This window comes from Octopus sinensis, linkage group LG6 (assembly GCF_006345805.1).
Source record: "Octopus sinensis linkage group LG6, ASM634580v1, whole genome shotgun sequence".
NCBI classification, from domain to species: domain Eukaryota; kingdom Metazoa; phylum Mollusca; class Cephalopoda; order Octopoda; family Octopodidae; genus Octopus; species Octopus sinensis.
The window spans coordinates 67,348,150-67,359,716 of NC_043002.1; the positions used below are offsets into that span (position 1 = coordinate 67,348,150).

The 11,567-nt window shown below is 40.6% G+C and overlaps 1 protein-coding gene across 1 annotated transcript in view; it reads right to left on the reverse strand.

The window, feature by feature from the left end:
* LOC115212938 overlaps positions 1 to 8,101 on the reverse strand; it is a 16,606-nt gene extending 8,505 nt beyond the window's left edge. Inside the window, exon 1 of the mRNA XM_029781784.2 lies at positions 7,833 to 8,101. Coding sequence (XP_029637644.1) covers positions 7,833 to 7,899 — 67 coding nt within the window. The 5' untranslated portion in view covers positions 7,900 to 8,101. The remainder of the gene's footprint in view (positions 1 to 7,832) is intronic.
* Positions 8,102 to 11,567: the final 3,466 nt, after the last annotated feature.

Consider the following 11,567-nt stretch of genomic DNA (forward strand, 5'->3'; position numbering starts at 1 on the left):
GAATCCAGAGCAGAACAAGGTTTAACCTATGGCATTTGAAACGTTGCCAGGCGCCCATTGCTCTCTTCCAACTGGACTATGTTCAGGGTGAAGTTCCTCGCATTATATAGTGAGTTAGTGAAGGATCTGAGTGACGATTTTGACCAGGACAGCTTTCGTAGACTCTTCTGACTTTCAGTCAGAACGGACATTATAGACAATTTCCAAAATTCCTTATTCTGGCCGTGCAACAAGGGCATAATTTCTTGTCCTGGATAAACTCTACAGAAAATGATCGCGCTGCAGCCACCACCAGCAGAACCTGTCCAAACTGCACCCAGGGTGATTCTTCACTCAGCACGCATTTGTTTAATGTCTGGGTTTATGTAGAACAACTGTTATCATGTGTGGAACGAATTCAGCTGTCAACCAAACCTATCATGGAAATTAAATCTGCACCGACATTTGCGCGGTGGACTTGGCATACCGTGGCTTATCATTTACAGGCATGTGCTGAGACTGTGGCATCTCCGGCAACTCCTTGACAGTAAATAAGTGTGGACTCATACGTGTGGACTCATAAGTGTGGACTCATAAGTGTTTCACATACGCGTTTTTCAACAGCTCATCAGTTTCACAGACTTAGACCGAGACAGGGAATTTAACATCTGGAATATCGTCAAGCACTCACAGCCGTCTTTCAGTCAGGCGATGCAGTCGGTGGAAGTTTCACGTTGATAATCTAAAGAGGATTAATAACAGAAAAAAGGGACAGCGTTCACGAGCAAAATCCGAGCATCGATGAAAATCAACCGAGAGGTCGGTTTCGGGGGACTTTCGAACGGGGACAATGGGTAACTTCCAGAAATCCCTGACCTGGTAGTACTAAAGAAGGTGGGAGAGAGGCATTGCTGGTTCGAGGTAAACTCAACAGAAATGGAAGTGCTGTCAGCTGGGCCTGCCCAGTACGCACGCAGGGAAAGAAGCCGTTCTGCACGCACCCTAGCATTGTTGACTTTTGAAGTTACATCCTCCCACAAACTTTCAGGCAATTTTTATATGTCTGGTGGCTGTAGCGAAAGCGGTTGTATGGTGGAGAGCTGGCAGAAACGTTAGCACGCCGGGCGAAATGCGTAGCGGTATTTCGTCTGCGTTACGTTGTGAGTTCAAATTCCGCCGAGGTCGACTTTGCCTTTCATCCTTTCGGGGTCGATAAATTAAGTACCAGTTACGCACTGGGGTCGATGTAATCGACTTAATACCTATGCCTGTCCTTGTTTGTCCCCTCTGTGTTTAGCCCCTTGTGGGTAATAAAGAAATAGGTTGTATGATGGACTCGTTTGAAAGGACTAAAGTCAGACACTTCCCTCTTTGGCCAAACACTCATCAAATTCTTCAAGTTCCACTTGAAAAGGAAAGTGAGGGTGGAGAGGGAAGTGTACTGCATCAGGGTATTTTATCATCATCATCATTATTATTATTATTATTATCATTATTATTATTATTATTATTATTAAGGTATTCCGTCCGTCGCTACGTTCTGAGTTCAAATTCCGCTGAGGTCGACTTAGCCTTTCATCCTTTCCCGTTCGATAAAATGAGTACCAGTTGAACACTAATCATCCCAAGCTGCCCTTGAAGCAAAAATTTGAAATAAATAATTATTATTATTGAAGCGGCAAGCTGGCAGAATTGTTAGCATGCCGGACAAAATACTTCGCGGCCTTTCTTCCGGCTTTACGTTCTAAGTTTAAATTCCACCGAGGTCGATTTTGCTTTTCCTCTTTAAGTAAAAGAGTCGATGTAATCGACTCCCATCCCCCACCCCCACCTCAAAATTGCTGGCTCTGTGCCAACATTAGAAAGGATTATTTCTAGTAGAAATTGTTGTTGTTATTGTTATTGTTACTGCTGTTTAACTCAAAACATTTTACTGCATCCAGAAATAATAAAAAAAATTTTCTCACGGGAAAAAGAAAATGTCTGTTACATGGAAGATAAAGACAATTGTATCATCATGTATCCGTACTTGAAGATAACAAGTCTTTTTTTGAAGTGGGTCTTTTTGCCGCCCCTCTCTTCTATTTTGTAAACAACACTCCCGTGTTTGATGTTCGTACAACTACAGGTATAAACGGGAACCGATATAGGACAATTTCGAAAGATGTTCATCAGTTTGATCCCCGCTTCCGACATGATCATGGTGAATTATAACTAAAACACTCAAGGACTTCTTTAAATATCCGAGGTGACAATCCTTTGGATTGAATGACCGACATGAAGAGAAACAGCATCACCTTTGACAATACAATTTCTTTTGACAACACACACAACCACACACACACACGCGCGCTCACACAACGCATACGCACATGAATATGAAATGAAAGGAAGCTAAGGCAAGTAACTTCATGTGACCAGTAGTAGACTGCGGGGATCTTTTCCTTTTGAACGGCAGATGTCAACACAATTTCTAGTTAACTAAACACTTTTAAACTTCGTATACTGGTGGAAAGTGTTTATAAAACATAATTTTCTCTTGGTTTTATTGAGAAAATTCTATAGTTTGTAAGATATTTCGTCTGAAAATCCGAGCATTTCGGCAATTTTAAATCGATTACCTCCATTCAACTAAAATCATTTGCTGCGTCTAAAACTAAGACAACATCCTGTAACTAACCCTAAACCTCCCCACTAACCCTATTTTTTTCTTAATTGTTAAATTAATTTAATTCCATTGCTTTAGCGTTTTTTTACACACGTAACTATTAAATTAATTTAACAATTAAGAAAAAAAATTAGGGTTAGGGGGGAGGTTTAGGGTTAGTTACAGGATGTTGTCTCAGTTTTAGACGCAGCAAATGATTTTAGCTCAAAAGAGAGCATAGGATTGGTTAAAATTCGAAAAATTAAACTACTTTAAACAAACAAATTACAATTTTCTCAAGAAAGCCAAGAGAAAAAAATGTTTTATTTTGACACATTCTACCAGTATACGAAGTTTTAAAGTGTTTAGTTAACTAGAAATTGTCTGCCGTTCAAAAGGAAAAGATCCGACTGCGGCCATACTGGGGTACCGCCTTAGAATTTTAGCCTGGAATTTATTCTGTCGGTCCCTTTTGCCGAGCCGCTACATTTCGTGAACGTAAACAAACCAACACCGGTTGTCACACGATGGCAGGAGACAAACACAGACGCAAAGACATGCACGCGCGCACATGCACACACACACACACACACACACACACACACACAGACCTACATATACGAAGGGCTTCTTCCAGCGTCCGTCTACCAAATCCACTCACAAGACTTTCGTTGACCCGAGGTTATAGTACGAGACACTTACCCAAGGTGCCAGGCAGTGAGACTGAACCCGAAACCGTCTGGTTTCTTACCACGCAGCCACCCTTGTGGCATGGACAACAAAGGCGAATAAGGGCGTATCAAATAACATGCGAAATAAATATTTAAGTTTTTGAAAATATTTCCGCCATTTCCAAACGAGAAGATTCAGGAATTCTCCAATTGACGACATACCATTGAGAAAAAAATAAACACGCACGCGCGCACACACTTATAGACACACACATACACAAATAAGTATAGCTCAAGTCATTTGAAGTCATACTTCGAAACCTTTACCGAGGGCCATGTCCTCTGGAAAAAGAGTGGCTATAAATGTATATTTGTGTGTGCGAGTGTGTGTTCGTGCGTGTACGTGTGTGCGCGTATATGTATGCATGCATCTGTGTGTGTGTGTGTGTGTGTGTGTACAGATATCTCAATAGCAAATAGATACCAGCATTCTTTTTGAAAGATTTATTCCTAGAAGCAAAATAATGCCATTTGATACATTTAAATAATTTTTAATTGTGAATTAAAAATAAAGGAAAAAGTTTGTTATATAATGTATTAGACATTCGGCGCAATTTTATCTAACCCTGCTCAAACTAAAAAAGTTATATAAAAAGAAAATTCGTTTCTACTCTAGGAACAAGGCCCGAAATTTGCGGGGAGAGGGCCAGCCAATTAGATCGACCCCAGTACACAACCGGTACTTAATTTATCAACTTCGAAAGGATGAAAGGCAAAGTCGACCTTGGCGGAATTTAGACCCAGAACGTAAAGACAGACGAAATATCGCTAAGCATTTCGCCCGGCTTGCTAACGTTTCTTATTTCTTTACTGCCCACAAGGAGCTAAACATAGAGGGGACAAACAAGGACAGACAAAGGAATTAAGTCGATTACATCGACCCCAGTGCGTAAGTGGTACTTAATTTATCGACCCCGAAAGGATGAAAGGCAAAGTCGACCTCGACGGAATTTGGACCCAGAACGAAAAGACAGACGAAATATCGCTAAGCATTTTCACCCGGCGTGTTAACGTTTCTGCCAACTCGCCGCCTTAATATAACGAGGAAGTTAAAGCATATAGTATTGTGTTTGAAATAAATGCTTTCATGAAATACAAGCATATTCGGGATCAGCAATCGCTTGTTACTGCAAATAAAACGGAAACTCTTAAAATACTGACAAGTGAAACAGATTTGTAGCAGACATCTTTACAGTCTAATGAGGACTTCCATGCGAAGATGTTGGGTCAGTGTTGACTATGTATTTTCACATACTAGGCGCAGGCGTGGCTGTGTGGTAAGAAACTTGCTTCCCAACTGCATGGTTCCAGGTTCAGTCCCACGTGTCTTCTACTGCAGCTTCGGGCCAGCCAAAACCTTGTGAGTGGATTTAACAAACGAAGACTGAAACAATCCTATCATATGTATATATATATATATAAACACATGTATAGATAGATAGATAGATAGATAGATAGATAGATAGATAGATAGATAGATAGATACGTGTGTGTATGTGTGTGTGTATGTGTGTGTGTTTGTCCCACCCCACCCCACGGGCCATCACTTGACAACAGGTGTTGCTTTGTTTACGTTCCTGTAAGTACCAAGCTTAACAGCAAATAGGTACCGGAGTCGATTCCTTTGATTAGAAATTCTTCTAAGCGGTGCTCCAGCATGGCCGCTGTCTAATGACTGAAACATGTAAAAGAAAACATAAAAAATATAAGTGCAGGCCTCGGTGGTGTCTGTCTTTTGGGGTTTTTTGTCTTTGTGTTATTTTGGAGGACGGCTGTCGGTTACGAAAGCATGCAAATCTCTCCTTTTCTCACCATTGATATTTATCCAATGAAAAGGCGGCCAACTTGAGCTGATAGAGCAGGCACCAATGTCGCCGTAAACGTTGCTATCAGAACGCATAGAGCTGGAATGGATACTGCATGATATCTTGCTCCACCCTCTAACAACTCCGCTAAACCGCCACCCAAATTGATATACTTTTAACGATTCTGGATTTGAACTCAGAATGTAAAGAACCAGAAGGAATACCGCTAAGCACCTTCTCTTTCCGACGCTCTAACTGTTCTGCTAGCTCACTGTTATATAGTAATAAGGAGCATTCCGTCGGTTACGACGACGAGGGTCTCAGCTGATACGATCAACAGCTTGCTCGAGAAATTAACGAGCAACTGGCTGAGCACTCCACAGTCACATTTGCCCTTAACGTAGTTCTCATGGAGATTCAGCGTGACACAGAGTGTGACAAGGCTGGCTCTTTGAAATACAGGTACTACTCATTTTTGCCAGCTGAGTGGACTGGAGCAATGTGAAATGAAGTGTTTTGCTCAGGGACACAATGTGTCGCCGGGAATTGAACTCATGACCTTACGATCATGAGCCGAATGCCCTGACCACTAAGCCACGCGCCCTCACAATATGTAGATTAATAATAACATTAACATCAGTTTCTTGGACTAGCCATAAAATCTGTATATTTGGGGGATGTACTTTGGAGATTTTCAAGGATGTTAGTAATGTAAGCTAAATGCTTCCAATAAAGATTTGAAACTGTGTTTTGGTTTCAGTTTATCAGAAGCTGAACACTTAACCTCCAACACTTACCACAAGGTTCAGAGTCAAAAATAGTACTAATAATTAGTGACTCATACTCAAGATTCACAAAAGATATTAGTATACGATAAACGTCGCCCTTTTCAAGCCTAGCCAGGCTCATGGGCCCGGTTTCCTGGTTTCTGTGGCGTATGTGTTCTCCCCAGCTTGACGGGACGCCAACCCATCGCAGCGTTACTCAAGAAACAGGAAGAGAGAGTGAGAGAAAGTTGTGGCGAAAGAGCACAACAGGAGTCGTCACCACCCCCTGCCGGAGCCTCGTGGAGCTTTTAGGTATTTTCGCTCAATAAACACACACAACGCCCGGTCTGAGAATCGAAACCGCGATCCTCCGGGTCATTGCGCCTCCACGATATTAGTATAGCAATGCCAATAAAATTAACACGTTAACCACCACGGCCTGTTACTGAACCTTACCGATGACGTCGAGTATTTCTGGCTAGCGAAATTTTTTAATTGCATACAACCAATCAGAGCTCACCTTGAAAATCCACATACTGTGTACTATAGTACAGCCAGTCAGGCATAGAATTGTGTAATGCAATCTGTGAGTACAGCATAGCAGGTCTTACATAAGTTCCACATTCCACCCCCACCTCCATCCTCATAGATTAATTGAGCACCATCTCTGAATGGAGCTAACACTAGGTATCTATGCTCAGACTGAGATTAGTGATACTGCAGGTACCCGCAGTACGACACAACACCATATTCTTTTACTTGTTTCAGTCATTTGACTGCGGCCATGCTGGAGCACCGCCTTTAGTCGAGCAAATCGACAACAGAACTTATTCTTTGTAAGCCTAGTACTTATTCTATCGGTCTCTCTTGCCGAACCGCTAAGTGACGGGGACGTAAACACACCAGCATCGGTTGTCAAGCGATGTTGGGGGACAAACACAGACACACACACACACACACACACACACACACATATATATATATATATATATATATATAGAACGGGCTTCTTTCAGTTTCCGCCTACTAAATCCACTCACAAGGCTTTGGTCGGCTCGAGGCTATAGTAGAAGACACTTGCCCAAGGTGCCACGCAGTAAGACTGAACCCGGAACCATGTGGTTGGTAAGCAAGCTACTTACCACACAACCACTCCTGATTACGATGTTTCCAGATCAACACCAACATTTTATGTTAGGAATGTACAAAATCAGTCAAAAAATTAGGAACCTACACTCATTTACATTTTCTAGTAAATTACGCAAACTGGCAACACTTCATCCATGAGCAGCGTCTACGAGCAGCACTTCATTCACTTTATACACTAAATTTCACATTTGTCACCCCTATTAACCCGTTTAAAACTGTTAGATTTTGCTATAACGCACATTTTCCACATAATTTAACCAGAGTATTCTCATGACTAGGTGGGCACAAGTTTGATAGTTGAGGTCTGATTGGCTGTATGCAAACGAGTTCTTAACTGGGGTCCGGAACTCTCGTGGGAAAAAATTGCTTCCGGCTACATAGCATATTGCTTAATTGCACAGAAATGTAATTTTTAAGAATTTTTACAATATTTCATAATTAAACTTTAATATTTAGCACTCATGTTATTTAACTATTCTCGAAACCATGTCAAAGATACAGACTAAAATATTTTCTCAAATTATGTAAGTAAACAACCGGTGGGGAATATGGCAGTTGTGTGAAGTTAGCAATCAAACGCTGGTGGTAATTGTGGCAGTTAACGTGTTAGTGTTAATGGCACCGAAAAGGAGGACAAACATATATACAGTAGTTAGGAAACATATACAGTAGCTACGAAACATATACATATACATATAACATATACAGGAGCTAGGAAACAACAACTACAACATGGATTAGCGATGGCATTTACCTTGAGAATTATCCAACAGCACAGCGTGGGTCAAGATAAGACAGAGAGCAACAGGTTGCAAAGCCATTATTTGTGCGTCCGATAATGAAATGAAGAAATCAGCGTTGGGTGATACTCAAGATATGTTTGCCTCAATGAACTCCGCAATAGCCGTTACTTCGTCCCTCCGACGATCTTCTGTTGGACTAATTTCCGCATTTGAGTAAATGTATATATGTTTATGTTTGTAAGTGTAGTCAAGTGCCTCGTTGGTTGGGGAAATACCATACAAACATATACACAATATTCTGAGAATCACATTCACCGGAAAGTGGATAAATTTGATAATGATCTCAAGGATTGTCCAAAATTCATTTTATAACTAGGAGTGTCCAAATTCGCATTCACATATGTTAGTGTACGTGCACGTGTGTAAATGTATAGCTGTGTGTGTATGTATATATATGTGTGTGTGTGTGTGTGTGTGTGTGTGTGTGTGTGTGTGTGTGTGTGCGAGAGCACGTGCGTGTGTTTGTGTGTGAGTGATTTCATATTGTACATGTATGTATATGTGGATCAGAACGTGATAATTCAGGGCTACACAGGAAAATATACTCGTAGCGCCTTTGTTCTGGCTACTTTTTTATAGCTTTTAAAGAAAATAAAGAGATATAAGTTACCGAGAGGCACCAACAATTCTAGTTTTCTATGCCAACCATTGTACATTCTTTACTTTGTGGTTCTTCAAACAATACTTTGGCAAATAAGGCGCAGGAGTGGCTGTGTGGTAAGTAGCTTGCTTACCGACCACATGGATCCGGGTTCAGTCCCACTGCGTGGCACCTTGGGCAAGTGTCTTCTACTATAGCCTCGGGCCGACAAAAGCCCGAGCAATATAATTTATTTTTATGAAAATTGGTTTCTCAGTTTCCTGTGTTTGAACTTGCTGTCTTTGGCGCCCTAAATAGCTATTTACACACACACACACACACACACAACACACACACACACACACACACACGTATGTATACATCATTATATCATGTGCTCCCAAACATTGCACAAAACTTTAGCAACAGTCAACGGCTCTGTGAGCGAGTCATCTTAGCTCCACGTAATGTTCCCGTCAACAAAATTAATTGGGATCTCTTGCAGCTGTTGTCTGGATAAGAACAGTCTTTCAAATCCCTCGACACTGTCACTGATCAGGACCAGGCTGTAGTTTCTCCAACTGAATTCTTGAACTCTCTACAGTTATCTGGGATACTACCTCACCACTTAACACTTAAAAAAGGGGCCCCAATCATGTCACCCAGGAATCTGGATTCACCTCGTCTGTGCAATTGCACCAGAGTAATGATGAAAGCTATGCGATCCCATGTCCTAGAGATAACAGTTATAACCGGGAACTATAAGAGTGAGGATGTCTTCATTCCACGGATCCTGTTAATCCCATATGACCTCCCCTTTGAATTTAAACGGTTCCAGTTCCCAGTGAAACTAAGTTTCGCTATGCCAATAAACAAATCTCAAGGACAGTCTCTGAAGGTTGTTGGACTTCACTTTGCTTCTCTCATGGGCAATTATATAGAATGTTCGCGAGTTGGAAGTCCCCAAAATCTTTTCATTTATACACTAATTAAAGGAAACACTCAAGACATCGTATATCTAGAAGTTCTAGATAATTAAACTGTGATTGATTTCCGAATTTGTTTCAATACATTTGTTTATACTCACGTTATCTGATAGTCAGTTCTTGACTAATGATAATAGTAAGAAGAAGAAGAAGAAGAAGAAGAAGAAGAAGAAGAAGAAGAAGAAGAAGAAGAAGAAGAACAACAACAACAACAACAACAACAACAACAACAACATCAATAACATGAATGAATGTATGAATGAATGATATACTATCCAGGAAGAGGAAAATCTATTAGGAGAGGAGTAAAAGGGATGCAGAACGAAGTCGAGGAGTACTGTTGATCTGTTGTATATCGATTGCATGATAGTAAGCGATGAACAAATAAGAAATAAATGGTTGGTTGGATAGACAACAAGAAAGCCTACGATAATGTGCCACACTGTTGGCTTTTGGTGGCCTAAAGAGACTTAGGGTTACTGAGATGATAAAAAGGTTTATTTTTCTTTTTTTAAGCAATAAGACTACAGAAAGAGGAATAAAATGCAGAAGTGAGTCATTGGAAAGTGTGAAAATATAGTCTCCTTTCTTTATTTCAGAAATAACATTGGTAATTCATACAGCAAACTGAGGATGATAGTAGATAGAAACCTGAAAATAGAAACTGAATCACTGATTATAACCGCTCAGAAACAAGCCTTAAGAACGAACTTGAAGACTAGGATTGATAAAACTCAGTTAGAGAGCAAGCGCAAGATCTGCGGAAAAGGAAGCAAAAGTATTAAGCATCTCCTAAAGTTACAGGGAGTAACTCTCCACTCGCATAAATTCTACAAGGAATACGACCAAATCTGAGACACGTCGAATAATACTAATGATTTATTTGCTACAAGGATACGAAGATACAATAAACGTTAAAAACAATAGGATCACTGTACATCTAGGAGAAAATGTTTTATAAAAGCAGGAGGATAAGATTAGTCAATCATTTGATAAATAAAATATAGAATATGTACAAAATTTCATGAAAAACAATAATTAAATCAAAGTCTCATTAAAGTCTATCCATCTAGATTAAGTCAGAGTTCTTTGTGTTTTGTCATCTTTACTCAGATGTTAAGAAGATCTAACGCCCTAAAAGAGATCATGTGTAGTTCGGATCTCAGAGCAAATCAGAAAGGGCCAATGTGTTGGTTGCTGTTAAATTATAACATTTCCTTTACATTAATGCGCATCCTGTCTTTGATAAGCTCAACATAATGTGATTCCATGTCTTCGTTTATTTTCACATTTCGTTTTCTGGACATTTAGATCGTCCATTGTTTGTTGCAAGGTCAGTGATTGATTGTCGCTTAGTTTTCTATATATCGCGAGCTGGGGCGAAATCCTGCGGTCTCTAGCAGCTGGGTGTTCACCACTGAAAATGGGAGGAAATAGCCTGAAACCGTTCGGTCTGATGGTCCCGTCGTCTACTGGAAGAAGGTAGGGGTTCGCTCCCCTGCTTGCAATATATACCGGGTGCGGATTGTATCGATAACCAGCTAGACGAGGCTTTTCCTGGGGGTTAAAACAGTAGTAACATCGGAGTCATATTCATGTGGCTATAAACAATACTTTTAAAGCAGCGAGCTGGCAGAAACGTTAGCACGCCGGGTGAAGTGCTTAGCCGTATTTCGTCTGCCGCTACATTCTAAGTTCAAATTCCGCCGAGGTCGACTTTGCCTTTCGTCCTTTCGGGGTCGATATAATCGACTTAATCCGTTTGTCTGTCCTTGTTTGTTCCCTCTGTGTTTAGCAGAGTGACTGTGTGGTAAGAAGCTTGCTTCCCAACCACATGGTTCCGGGGTGCAGTCCCACTGCGTGGCACCTTGGGTAAGTGTCTTTTACTATAGCCTCGGGCCGACCAGAGTCTTGTGAGTGGATTTGGTGGACGGAAACTGAAAGGAGCCCGTCGTATATATATATATATATATATATATATATATATTATATATATATATATAATATATATATATATATATATATATATATGTATGTATATATATATATGTATGTGTGTGTATATGCTTGTATGTCTTATTTGTCCCCCCAACATCACTTGACAACCGATGGTAGTGCGT